We start from the raw sequence: 14401 nt of genomic DNA, 5'->3' as shown, positions 1-14401 counted from the left end.
GTGGTACATGAGATTCACAACACAAGTTCAACAATATTGAAACATACCCTGTTCAGCAAGATTAGCCTGCTTTCCATGTGCTTGAATGACACAGCATGGTCACATTGCTGGCAGTGGTTCTAAATATTTTTTTTCCTTTCTTTCTTTTTTTTTTTTTTTTTTTGAGACAGAGTCTTGCTCTGTCGCCCAGGCTGGATTGCAGTGGCGTGATCTCGGCTCACTGCAACCTTAGCCTCCCAGGTTCAAGTGATTCTCTTGCTTCAGCCTCCCGAGTAGCTGGGACTACAGGCACACATCTCCACGCTTTGCTAATTTTTGTATTTTTAGTAGAGACGGGGTTTCACACCCAGCCTTCTTTTTCATTTCTGTGCTTACCTTGTTTCAAACCATTAAAAAACAGTTCAAGGACTAGCACCAGTACATAGACCACACCATTATTCAAAAATACTGTCTTTTAATAGATTTATTCCAGAATAATATTTTGACACTGACTTTTCTCTAGTATTTCAAACAAAATAAAGAGTAACAGCCGGCCAGGAGCAGTGGCTCATGCCTGTAATACCAGCACTTTAGGAGGCCGAGGCTGGCAGATCAGTTGAGGTTAGGAGTTCGAGACCAGCCTGGCCAACATGGTAAAACCCTATCTCTACCAAAAATACAAAAATTAGCCAGGCATGGTGGCATGTGCCTGTAGTCCCAGCTACCTGGGAGGCTGAAGCACAAGAATCACTTGAACCTGGGAGGTGGAGGTTGCAGTGAGCCAAGATCTCACCACTGCACTCCAGCCTGGGCGACATAGTGAGACCACGTCTCAAAAATAAATAAATAAATAAAACAGTGGAACAGCCAACCAGCCAAATAGCATTTCATTCATTATAAAACATCAAAATCTTTATTACATTAATGGACATTTTCTTAAGCTGCTCCACTTCATATTTGCTTTTAGAGGCAAGAGCACAATATTTAGAGTAAGAAAGCCCAAGTTTAAGTCAAGGCTCTTCTACTTACTAACCTTAACTCTGAGTAATTCTTGCCTTCTTTCTCAGGCTTATTTCCCTCAAGTGTAAGTAAGGATGATGATAATGATACTTTTTATTCAGAGGGTTGTTGTGAGGCTTCAAAGAAATAATGGATGCAAAAGGCACTATGAACTTTATAAACATTAGACTTTAAATGTTACCTTTATAATTTCGAAGCATGACACACTGAGGCAAGAAACCAAAAGGAAAATAATTGAGAGATTTAATACATATTTTGTATTTATTTTAAAAAGATAAGAAATAATATAAAATAAAAACTACGAGAAATGCAGCATACTTGACAAACAAAATTGTTACTAGGCTGAATTATAGGATCTTTCAAGGCTAGGCACAGAGAGAGACTCATTCCTATAATCCCAACACTTTGGGAGGCTAAGGCAGGAAGATCACTTGAGGCCAAGGGTTCAAGACCAGCCTGAGCAACACAGCAAGGCCCCATCTCTAAAATAAAAAAATTTTTAAGAATTAGTTGGGTGTGGCAGTGTATGCATGTAGTACCAACTACTCTAGAGGCTGACATGGGAGGATCACTTGAGCCCAAGAGTTCAAGGCTGCAGTGAGCTATGATCATGCCATTGTACTCCAGCCTTGGCAACAGAGCAAATTTTATCTTAAAAAAAAAGAAAAACAAAACTTGAAGGTTAAGAAGTCTAAAATCCCTCCTTGAAAATGTACAAAAACCATATGAAGAGATGTTGAAGCTCACTAGCAATCAGGGAAATGTAAAGAAGAAAAATTAGGTATTATTTTATACCTTAACAGAATGGTATAGCTTGAAAAAAAACAGAATACTCAGAACTCAATGGGCATCCACATACCCCATTGAAAATAATATGAATTGTTTTGTTTTGGGGTTTTGTTTGTTTGTTTGTTCGTTTTGTTTTCTTCTTTTAGACAGGGTCTAATTCTGTCGCCCAGGCTGGAGTGCAGTAGTGCCCATCTGGGATCACTGCAACCTCTGCCTCCCAGGCTCAAGCGATCCTCCCACCTCAGCCTCCTGAGTAGCTAAAATCACAGGGACATGCTGCCATGCTGGCTATTTTTGTTTTTGTTGTTATTTGGTTTGTTTGTTTGAGACAGGATCTCACTCTGTTGCCCAGGCTGGAGTGCAGTGGTGCAATCACAGCTCACCACAACTTCAACTTCCCAGGTTCAAGCAATCCTTCCACCTCAGCCCCCCAAGTAGCTGAGACTATAGGTGCACACCACCATGCCCGGATAATTTTTTTTTTTTTTTTTGTAGACACAGGGTTTCACCATGTTACTCAGGCTAGTCTCAAACTCGTGGGCTCAAGCAATCCGCCGGCCTCGGCCTCGGCCTCCCAAAGTACTGGAATTATACGCATGAGCCACCACGCCCAGCCAAGAATGTGAATTGTTACCACCTTTCCAGAAGGCAATGTGTCACATTTTAAACGGTTATACAGACTGGTCCAAGCATTCCACTTTGAGAATTAATTCTAGGGAAGCTAGTATCAAAGATTTACATATCTTATCACAATATTATTATTATTATCCTCAAAAGTGAAAAACAGAACATGACCTAAATGGACAATAATAGAGGAATCATTGATTCAATACAGTACAGTATGATACTAGCTGGCATGAAAAATCAAAATGTTTCCTGGCCCTCCAGATGTGCTCTGCTAATACTATGTCCCACTGGCCAGGCACAGTGGCTCACGCCCGTAATCCCAGCACTTTGGGAGGCCGACGTGGGTGGATCACGAGGTCATGAATTCAAGACCAGCCTGGCCAACGTGGTGAAACCCCATCTTTACCAAAAATAAAAAAATTAGCCGGGTGTGGTGGCTGGTGCCTGTTATCCCAGCTACTTGGGAGGCTGAGGCAAGAGAATCGCTTGAACCCGGGAGGCGGAGGCTGCAGTGAGCCGAGATCGCACCACCACGCTCCAGCCTGGGCAACATAGCAAGACTCCATCTCTGGGAAAAAAAAAAAAAAACTATGTCCCACTAAAAGCAAACAGCCTTTACTCTGGGAAACAAAAAATATACACAATGAGCCTGGAATATTTTTTCATACTAAAAAGCAAGGAAGTCATGATAGACAATGGAATTGTATGAAAAGACAAGGAGACATCTTGAAAACACTCCACTGGCCAAAATGGGATAATTTGAACATTATTAATAATAATAACTGTATTGATTAATGGATTGAAATATGACAAATATGTTTAAATTTATGAGTTAAGAAAACTCATCATTCACCTTTCATTATTTTGAAAACTGGCAAATAAAAAGAAAGAGTCAAGCATTTATTCAGCCCTTCCTATACAACTGTACCACAAGGTAAACCAAGTGATTGGTGAGAAAACATTTCTCTATATGGGGTATTTAAGTATTAGAGTGTTAAGTACATAGAGCATGTAAACTAATAAACAAAGGACATTATAATTAAATGTCAGCATGTTGGAACGCTGTTGAAATAATGAATCTATGCAATGACTGCGAACATTATAAAAAGAGAGACCACCATATATTACAAGGGAAAGACATACCTCCTCCTATGGCATAAACTTACACAGAAAACCTGAACCTGATCATACCTCTCAATCAAACTACCAATTTACAGAAAAGAAGCAAAGAAACATGCTAAACACTACTACAAAAGATTAAATCTGGAAAATCCAAGTTGGAGGAAGAAACTCTTCAGAGCAAATGACCCAGTTTCCTCAATAAATAAATTACACACACATAAAATAATGAGATGGAGGTAAAATCCATAGATTAAAAGTGACAAAAATAAAAGCAAGTCAAGAGATATATCAACCCATCACAATATATGAAACTTTTTTGGATAATGAAATCAAATCATTAAATAATGAAGACTTAAGAAATCCTGTTTTTGAAAAAAACATTATGAGGCAATGAAAAACTTGACTAGACTGGATAGTCAGTGATACTCAGAAATTCCTGGTAATTTTTTAGATATAATAACTTCATTGTGATCACATATTTTTCATTGTCCATATATTTTAGAAAGAACTACTGAAATATTTATAGAGGAAATTATTTGATGTTTCAAATTTGCTTCAAAATAACAGAGGGCGTCGGATGAATGGATAACGAAAGAGGGGAAACAAAATTGGCTATGAGCTGGTAACTGTTGAAGCTGGAGATAGGTACATAGAAAAGAGTTCATTTTTCTAATTTCTCTACTGCCTAATATGTTGGAAGTTTTCCAAAATAAAAGTTAAAACAGGCTGGGTGTGGTGGCTCACGCCTGTAATCCCAGCACTTTGGGAAGCCGAGGCAGGCAGATCATCTGAGGTCAGGAATTTGAGACCAGCCCAGCCAACATGGTGAAACCCTGTCTCTACTAAAAATACAAAAATTAGCCAGGCCTGTTGGTGGGCGCCTGTAATCCCAGCTACTTGGGAGGCTGAGGCAAGAGAACTGCTTGAACCCAGGAAGTGGAGATTGCAGTGAGCCGAGATTGCGCCGCTACACTCCAGCCTGGGCAACAGAGCGAGACTCCGTCTCAGAAAAAAAAAAAAGTTAAAACAACCCATAAGCATGTCTGTATTAATCGACATGGAGAAATAATTATGGCAAATAGGTAAGCTAAAAAAAAGCAGATTTATAGCAATCAGTTCTGTTACTATTTTTAAATACACACTTTTTTTACTGTACATATACACACATACATAGAAAAAATTCTGAAATGATCCTGACAGAAATATTAACAGTAGTCATCTTTCTTCTTTAGAACATTTTCTTATATCTGATATTTTACCAAAAAATTACATTAGTCTTACAAAGAGACTGAGACAAGTCCATTCCCTTTAAAAGAATACATAGGATCAAAGAATCAATACACAAGAAGGAACGAAGCGGAGTAATACAAGATAACAAATGAGAACTAGGAGGGCCAAATTAAGAATGTCGCTTGTTTCACTACAGGCAAACCACTTCAAGAACCTTGGCTACTACCTTAAGTGAGACAGAAGTCTTTGAAGGGTTTTACACAGAAGAATAGCATGATCTGATTTGTATATTTTAAAAGAATCATTCTGGCTACTATGTTGAGACTACGCTGTTAGGAGACAAAGGTAAGAATAAAGATGGCTATTGCAATCATTCAGGTGACAGATAATGGTGGCTCAGATTCACTCAGTAACAGTAAGGGTAGTGAGAAGAAGAAATCAGATTTTAGATATATTTTTAAAGTGAAACTGATAGATCAAGTTTGAGTGTGAGACAAAGAGATCATTCCAGGATTAGTCCAAGGCTTTTGACTTGAGCAACTGCAAGGGTGAGACTGTCATCTTCTAATATAGGGTGAGGGAAGCAGCAGAAAGTCAGGAGTTGGTTGTGATATATTACATCTGTGATGTGCATTCATTAGACATCCAGGTACAGTGTTAAGCTGCTTTTGCTATGAAAGGATTGTCTACTTACATCTTTTCCAATAAGGTCTCTCTGGTTCTCGATGACACCCCAAGGAGGAATTCCAACTGTCCAGATTTTTCTCAAGGAATGAGAGGAATGGGATTTCAAGGCATCCCCAACATGCTTGGACACTCCTATGAACAACCAGTTTAGAAGTCAAACTTTAATTCACAAATCGTGCAAAACAAAGAGACTGCCAGAAAGAGACAAATAAATAGGCAAGTATGTGCAAAGGGATATTCTTAGGGAGAGTTTCTGATACCTTGGCTTCCTCTATTCTTTCTAGACACATCTTCCTCTTATCATTACCTCTCTCTACCTGAACAATGTTCCTCTGAGCCCTTTGGGCAATTTCTGCCTACAACTTCAGATCTGATCCTACTCTTGCCTAGGCAAAATGCTGTGCGCTGTGCTTCCTCAGCAAGCCCAGCGCTAACATTATGAATGCTTATCATTATTATTATACTTTAAGTTCTAGGGTACATGTGCACAACGAGTGGGTTTGTTACATATGTATACATGTGCCATGTTGGTTTGCTGCGCCCATTAACTCGTCCTTTAAGTATTTCTCCTAATGCTAGCCCTCCCCCAGCCCCCCACCCCGACAGGCCCTGGTGTGTGATGTTCGCTGCCCTATGTCCAAGTGTTCTCATTGTTCAATTCCCACCTATGAGTGAGAACATGCGGTGTCTGATTTTCTGTCCTTGCAATAGTTTGCTCATCTATGTCCCTACAAAGGACATGAACTCATCCCTTTTTATGGCTGCATAGTATTCCATGGTGTATATGTGCCACATTTTCTTAATCCAATCTATCACTGATGGACATTTGGGTTGGTTCCAAGTCTTTGCTATTGTGAATAGTGCCACAATAAACATATATGTGCATGTGTCTTTATAGTAGCATGATTTATAATCCTTTGGGTATATACCCAGTAATGGGATCACTGGGTCAAATGGTATTTCTAGTTCTAGATCCTTGAGGAATCGCCACACTGTCTTCCACAATGGTTGAACTAGTTTACACTCCCACCAACAGTGTAAAAGTGTTCCTATATCTCCACGTACTCTCCAGCACCTGTTGTTTCCTGACTTTTTAATAATCACCATTCTAACTGGTATGAGATGGTATCTCATTGTGGTTTTGATTTGCATTTCTCTGATGGCCAGTGCTGATGAGCATTTTTTCATGTGTCTGTTGGCTGCATAAATGTCTTCTAATGAAAAGTGTCTGTTCATATCCTTTGCCCACTTTTTGATGGCGTTGTTTGATTTTTTCTTGTAAATTTGTTTAAGTTCTTTGTAGAGTTTGGATATTAGCCCTTTGACAGACGGGTAGATTGCAAAAATTTTCTCCTATTATGAATGTTTTTTTATCCCTAATCTTACCCAATGTCCCAGCACAACATCCTGCAGATATGTCCCTTGCTCATTAAGGCAAACTAACTTAATAGCTTTATATCCACAAATATTTCAAAGCTAATACATTGAGAAGTAATATGTTAATGTTTGCCCTTCTGGAATTAATACTAGTAATTAGTACAGTAGCCAACACTTACTGGCCCACAGTAAGATTTCAGTAAGTGTTGGCTACCTTTGTATGTATTTACACTTTAAGTAGGAATGTTTTTGGTCCACTTTATAGGCAAAAAATTGTGGCAATGAGAGTTTAAATAAATTGTCCAAGGTTTGTAGAGCTTTGGACAATTTATTTAGAGCTTGGATTTTGTAGAGATTGGATTCCAATTTAGGCAATTGACCTTTTTCAAGAATAGACTTTATTTTTTGGAGTAGTTTTGAGTTCACAGCAAAATTGAATGAAAAGTACAGGAAGTTCCCATGCCACGCCCTGCCCCCACACAAACACAGCCTCCCCAACTAGCAGCATCCCCCACTAGACTGGTACATCTGTTACAATTGATGACCCTACATTATAGGGTCATGACAATAGAATATCACTATTCTCCATAGTCCACAGTTTACATTACAGTTCACTCTTGCTGCTGTCCATTCTACGAGTTTTGACAAAGATACAATGATGTATATCCACCATGTTAGTATCACTGCCCTGAAAATATTTTATGCTCTGCCTACTCATCCCTCTCTCCCCTCAGCTCCTGGCAACTGCTGATCTTTCCACTGTCTCCATAGATTTGCCTTTTCCAGAATGTCATATACTGTAGTTGGAATCATACAGTAAGTAGCCTTTGAGATTGGCTTGATCTGACCTTTAAATCACAATACTGCATTGTAAGACTTATTCTTCCTATGTGTGGTACTGACCTTATATGTGTCATTAGCACAGAAGGAAAAATAACCTGCATATGGCATGGATCTGATGCTTAGCAGCTAAATCACTTCCTCGTTCCTGGCATCTTCCCTTCCAACTCATTTTCTGACCCTCTCCCAGAGCCATCTCTAGAATCTGGGATCTGGATTGCCGGCACACATCAATATCAAGTGTGGAGCCATCCACCCCAGTAGAGATTCTGATTCCATAGTTTGGCATGGTGTGCCAATATTGTTGTTGTTTTAAGCACCTTACATGTGATCCTAATACATATCGTTGGTTAAGACTCTCGGTAAAACCCAATTTGACCATGTTATTCCCCTATTCATCCTGCTGTTCAAATTCCTTTCAGGGCTCCTTGCTATGTAGAGAATAAGACTTCAGCATGGCACCCAATCTGCCTCCCATCTCCTTCGCAGTCCCTGTCCCCTGCCACATGGCACACACTCCAGCCAGGAGCTTTATCACTTCTTTCTAGACATGCCTTCATCTCTAGCTGTGTGCCTAACCCTGAGCTGCCACTTCTTACTAATGCCACTTCCTACCTTTCCCACAAGACCAATGCCAAGTGCTATATCCTTCCCAAGGCTTCCAAGGTGCCCTCAATTGAAACTAGAATTCATCTCCCTCTTCCTTGTATTCGCAAAACACTTCCTTTGAATCTCAACTATAACCCAGTCAGCATCAGTTTCTCACTAGTTGCTTTTTGTCTGTCACAGCCCAACCCATCACTAAATTCAGGGTCCATGTTACTCCTCTTTCATTCCTAACACCTATCCAAATGCTTTTCACAGAGTAGATTCTTAAGGCTTGTGGCATTCAATTTAAGTAAATGTCAAAGATTCATGCCAAATTATGTTCAACTATGGTTGAGAAGCCTGTCAAGAATAGACAGGAGCTCATAAGCAGAGTTCAAATTTAAACCTGCACGGGAATCACCTAGGGATGTTGTTAAAATGCAGGCTCTGATTCTGCAGGTCTGGGATGGGGCCTGAAATAGGCACTTTAGCAAGCTCTCAGTTGATGCTGATGCTGCTGGTCCAGGGACTAATCCTTAAGTAGCCAGGCCATAAAGGAGCTGTGGTTGAATCAGGTTAGACTGATTGTTTTATGTTGTTGTTGTTTTCTTTTTTTTTTGAGACGGAGTCTCGCTTGTCGCCCAGGCTGGAGTGCAGTGGCACGATCTTGGCTCACTGCAACCTCCACCTCCCAGGTTCACGCCATTCTCTTGCCTCAGCCTCCTGAGTAGCTGGGACTACAGGCGCCCGCCACGACACCTGGCTAATTTTTTGTATTTTTAGTAGAGACAGGGTTTCACCGTGTTAGCCAGGTTGGTCTTGATCTCCTGACCTTGTGATCCACCCACCTCGGCCTCCCAAAGTGTTGGGATTACAGGCATGAGCCACCACGCCTGGCCCTTTTTTATTTTTATTTTTTTTTTAAGACAGGGTCTTGCTTTGCCACCCAGACTGGGTGCAGTGACATGATCATAACTCACTGTGGCCTTGACTTCCCAGGCTCAAGTAAGCCTCCCACCTCAGCCTCCCCAGTAGCTGGTCTACAGGTGCACACCACCACGTCCAGCTAATTTTTGTAATTTTTTAGAGATAGAGTTTTGCCACATTGCCCAGGCTGGTCTCGAACTCCTGACCTCAGGCAATTCACCAGCCCTCAGCTTCCCAAAACACTGGGATTATAGGCATGAACCACTGCATCTGGCCTGACTGTTGTTTAGTGGAGATCCAAGTATTTCTCATTTCCCATTTCTTTTGTTTATATGAAGTATTTCAATCATCTCCACACTACTCTATTTGTGTTCCTTTAGGTTAACTGGCCATAAACTCAATGATCTTTTTAAGGCATTGAGTAAAATGAAGCATGACATGCAGTTAGTTATTCAAAGAAAAAGCCTTGCCCAAGCCTGTCTTTTTAATGAACGATGTGAAACTTCCCTACCCACCCACTTTTTTACTGGAAATCAAATAAGAACTATACAATGGACTTAGAACTCTGCCAACTTCAGTTTCTTCCAAGAAAGTGAAACAATCTCTATAAAATATGTATGATAAAGTATGCGTTACCTATTTGTGATGGGCCAAATTCCTTGGTTTTATTTTGCTTTGTTTTTTCAGTAATTCACTTCCTTCATTCCTTTTCAGTCAAAAGGAACTTTGTTATGTCAGTACAAGGTGCTAAATGCTTAGGCAGATGTTCAGGCCCTTGCCTCTAGTACACAACCAGAAGGAGAGCTAACACACTGACTCATCCTAGCCTGTAAAGCAAAATACCAACATTCTACAAGTGCTACAGGCTGTAAATGCTGTAGAAATTAAAAGACAAAAGTGAGTAGCTCTAGTTGAGATATTCAAGAGGCTGTTTGATGAGTGCATTGGAATCTCGTGTAGATCTTAAAACATGGGCAAAATTTGATAGGAGACACTGGGCAGAGCATACCAAATCAAAAGAGAGAAAAGTAAAGGGAAGATAGAAAACCACAGGTTAGGCCAGACACGGTGGCTCATGCCTGTAATCCCAGCACTTTGGGAGGCCAAGGTGGACAGATCGCCTGAGGTCAGGAGTTCGAGGCCAGCCTGGCCAATATGGTGAAACCCCGTCTCTACTAAAAATACAAAAATTAGCCGGGCGTGGTGACAGGCGCCTGTAATCCCAGCTACTTGGGAGGCTGAGGCAGGAGAATCACTTGAACCTGGGAGGCGGAGGTTGCAGTGGGCCAAGGTTGCACCATTGCACTCCAGCCTGGGTGACAAGAGCGAGACTTCGTCTCAAAAAAAAAGAAAAAAGAAAAAAGAAGAAAACCACAGGTTAATAACAAATTGGTAAGAGACAAGAGTTTATGGAATCACTAATTCTCAATCCTGGCTGACATACTTCAGAAGCTCCAGACTAAAAGCCTCTAATTCATCTGGGGTTAGAGCCTGTACATCTGTATTTTTAAAGCTCCCCAGGTTGTCCTTATGTGCAGACAATTCACAAACACTGAAGCAAAGAAATAAGGTCAGAGCCCACCATATAAAATTCTTGAATTTCAGATTTTGAGAAGTATAAAAGAGTCAGTGATTGAGACGGTGAGTGTTTTGGCAATCATGTAGTTAAAAAAAAAAAGTATCTACTCATGCCCAAAACACGCAATGCAAGTTTTACCCACATCACTGATTTCCCAAATCTGAGAAACTGACAATGATTATATGAGTTTAGTGAAAGTCCAGGCCCACACACACTACACACTTGCATGGATTCGATGTCCCTTCTAGCCTTACTGTAGTTGGGAGCTCAGGAAAGGCTATTTTCTTTTCCAGAGGTTTATCTGAAGTTACATTAAAATAGTATATTCTGACAATGGTAAAAACACATTCCAGGAAAAACCTGTGATTCTTCTGGGTTTATTTTCTAGTCACTAGGATTTTCATCTTTCTTCCTCACAGCACCACATATCCTAGGAGTGCTACAGAGCAGAGATTATGTGGCACACTACCTGATTCACAGTTAGAAAGAAGAAAGAAGAAAGAAAAAAGAGAAAGAGAAGAGAGAGAGGAAGGAAGGAAGGAAGGAAGGAAGGAAGGAAGGAAGGAAGGAAGGAAGGAAGGAAGGAAGGAGGGAGGGAGGGAGGGAGGGAGGGAAGAAAAGAAAAGAGAAAAGAAAAGAAAGAGAAAGAGAAAGGAAAAAAGAAAAGAGGGAGGGAGAGAGGGAGGGTGGGAGAGAGGGTGGGAGAAATGGAGAGAGGGAGCTTTACCTGTATTGATGCCTTCAGTTATTATCCACGCTCCTGTTGTCTCTGCAGCTTTAACCAAACCTTGGCTGAAAATCTCTTTAAATTTAGAGGGCATAGTAAAGTTCTGGATGCCCCCATGGACTGAGATCACAAGCTTGGGCAGTTCCATTTTCCACTCTTTCAACATTAAATGTAACAGATGATCCAATTTTGTATCATAAGAAGTTCTAATATACTGCAAGAAAAGCACATGTAGGTGAACAGAACATTGTAAAAAAGATATGCCAGGCACAGAAACAATGAGCACACAGCAGGGCAACTGAAATGGCCAAAATCTAAAAGGAAGTATGTGGGATCTCTTTAAAGTTCATCTTCATGTAATGGAAATATTTACTTTTAAAAGATTCCACACTCCCATTAAGTTCCTTCTTGGAATTACAAGTCACTGTAGGAAAGCTTCCTCTGGTTTTCAAGGCTGGCCCACCAATGCTCTCCAGAGAACCTGGGGTGAGGCAGAAATACTTCAAACAGGCAGGGTGCAGTGACTCACGCCTGTAATTCCAGCACTTCGGGAGGCCGAGGCGGGCGGAACACCTGAGGTCAGGAGTTCAAGACCAGCCTGGCCAACATGGTGACACCCCATCTCTACTAAAAATACAAAAAAATTAGCCAGGCATGGTGGCACACGTCTGTAATCCCAGCTACCCGGGTGACTGAGGCAGGAGAATTGCTTGAGCCCAGGAGGCGGAGGTTGCAGTGAGCTGAGATCACTCACTTCACTCACGCCACTGCACTCCACTCTGGGTGACAGAGCAGGACTCTGTCTCAAAAAAAAAAAAAAAGAAAGGAAGAAAGAAAAAAAAGAAAAGAAAAAGAAATACTTCGAACAACTGGCCAAAATCACTATGTCAGCAAACCTTTTCATCAGAAGCTATAACAAACAGGTGAAATGGGATTTTTCATAAATGCTATGGCTTTCCATTTACTTAATCATTTCACAGATTTGCATAATTTAAATTAAGATTCTAGAGCATGGACATTTAATTTATTGTAAATTTTACCTTCTAATCATTCCATTAAAATTGTAAATTTTACCTTCTAACCATTATCCCTCTGAAAACACTTTTGTTCTGAAATAAATACTTTTCACAAAACAGTCATCTCTTTAATTGTCAATGTAAGCAAAAGAAAAGATGAGGGAAATCAAAGCCAGCAGGTTGCCCCAGAAACATGTTTTATTTTACCTAATATTGTATTGCACGGCTGGCTTGCTTTTTCCAGCAAATGCAGATCACTCAAAGGATATTGAGATGAATTTGCCTCCCTCAAACTTATGCGAACCAACAGCAAGAATAAGCCAGATTTATAGGAAGAAGTAAGGACAATAAGAAACCATGAATTATGAAACAAAAACAACCACAGGCAAAGATCTCCATACATGCAAATAGGAATTAACACATGATCCTCCAGAACGTGACAGTAATTTAAAACAATTTCCGATTCATCTTTGAACTTCTTTTTTTTTTTTTGAGATGAAGTCTCGTGCTGTCGCCCAGGCTGGAGTGCAGTGGTGCAATCTTGGCTCACTGCAACCTCCGCCTCCCAGGTTCAAGTGATTCTCCAGCCTCAGCCTCCTGAGTAGCTGGGATTACAGGCCTGTGCCACCACACCCAGCTAAATTTTGTATTTTTTAGCAGAGACGGGGTTTCACCATGTTGGCCAGGCTGGTCTCAAACTCCTGACCTCAGGTGATCCACCTGCCTTGGCCTCCCAGAGTTCTGGGGTTACAGGCATGAGCCAACGTGCACAGCCTGAACTTCTTGATACATAATTCCTTTATTCCAAAATTAAAATATTAAAATTTCTGAACATCAGGAATGGTGCAGCTATTGAAAAATGTGAAGGCACAAATACTTCAAACAGGCAGAAACCTGTTAGTAGAAACCCCTACTAAAAATACAAAATTAGCCAGGAGTGGTGGCCCATGCCTGTAGTCCCAGCTACTCGGGAGGCTGAGGCAGGAGAATCACTTGAACCCGGGAGGCAGAGTTTGCAGTGCGCTGAGATCGCGCCATTGCACTCCAGCCTGGGCAACAAGAGCAAAACTCCATCTCAAAAAAAAAAAAAAAGAAGAAAGAAAGAAACCAGCAAAACAATTTGGGTTATTAGCAAACCTTGGCATGGTGGGTGTGCTCTCCATCTTGGAAATTAATCGTGCCAAAAGTATCTGTTGGGCTTTTCGTTGTGTGCTTTTCAACAGACCATTGTTCACTTTCTTTACCCTTGGCAGCTGAGATGGTCCAGGAATAATCTATCCCAGCATGGTCTCCAATCAGTCGGCCACAGTAACACCTTAAATTCAAGACCAAAAAAAAATTCAACTTCAAAATAGAAAATAGATGCAATATGTCTACCTTTTTCTAAAGTAATGTATAGATGCCATATACTATTTCTTAAAACTTCACATTAAGGTTTATATTAGATTTCTAACATAGGAATGTCTTCTAAGTTTAGAAACACTATTAGTGGTTCTCTCTCTTGGCTGCACATTAGGATAATTTGGAGAATTTTTTTTTTTTTAATTATACTTTAGGTTTTAGGGTACACGTGCACAATGTGCAGGTTTGTTACATATGTATCCATGTGCCATGTTGATTTCCTGCACCCATTAACTCGTCATTTAGCATTAGGTATATCTCCTAATGCTGTCCCTCCCCCCTCCCTCAACCCCACAACAGTCCCCAGAGTGAGATGTTCCCCTTCCTGTGTCCATGAGTTCTCACTGTTCAATTCCCACCTATGAGTGAGAACATGCGGTGTTTGGTTTTTTGTCCTTGTGATAGTTTACTGAGAATGATGTTTTCCAGTTTCATCCATGTCCCTACAAAGGACAGGAACTCATCATTTTTTATGGCTGCATAGTATTCCAT

The 14401-nt window shown here is 40.6% G+C and overlaps 1 protein-coding gene across 1 annotated transcript in view; it reads right to left on the bottom strand.

Moving 5' to 3' along the window:
• TRPM6 (transient receptor potential cation channel subfamily M member 6) overlaps nucleotides 1–13747 on the bottom strand; it is a 117988-nt gene extending 104241 nt beyond the window's left edge. Inside the window, exons 1-3 of the mRNA XM_030809828.1 lie at nucleotides 13646–13747; nucleotides 11493–11706; nucleotides 5462–5586 (exon numbers count right to left, since the gene is read on the bottom strand). Coding sequence (XP_030665688.1) covers nucleotides 5462–5586; nucleotides 11493–11658 — 291 coding nt within the window. The 5' untranslated portion in view covers nucleotides 11659–11706; nucleotides 13646–13747. The remainder of the gene's footprint in view (nucleotides 1–5461; nucleotides 5587–11492; nucleotides 11707–13645) is intronic.
• Nucleotides 13748–14401: the final 654 nt, after the last annotated feature.

The sequence above is a fragment of the Nomascus leucogenys genome, chromosome 1a, assembly GCF_006542625.1.
Source record: "Nomascus leucogenys isolate Asia chromosome 1a, Asia_NLE_v1, whole genome shotgun sequence".
Lineage (NCBI taxonomy): Eukaryota > Metazoa > Chordata > Mammalia > Primates > Hylobatidae > Nomascus > Nomascus leucogenys.
The sequence above is the reverse complement of the archived record's forward strand: the minus strand, read 5'-3'. Positions and strand labels throughout refer to the sequence as shown.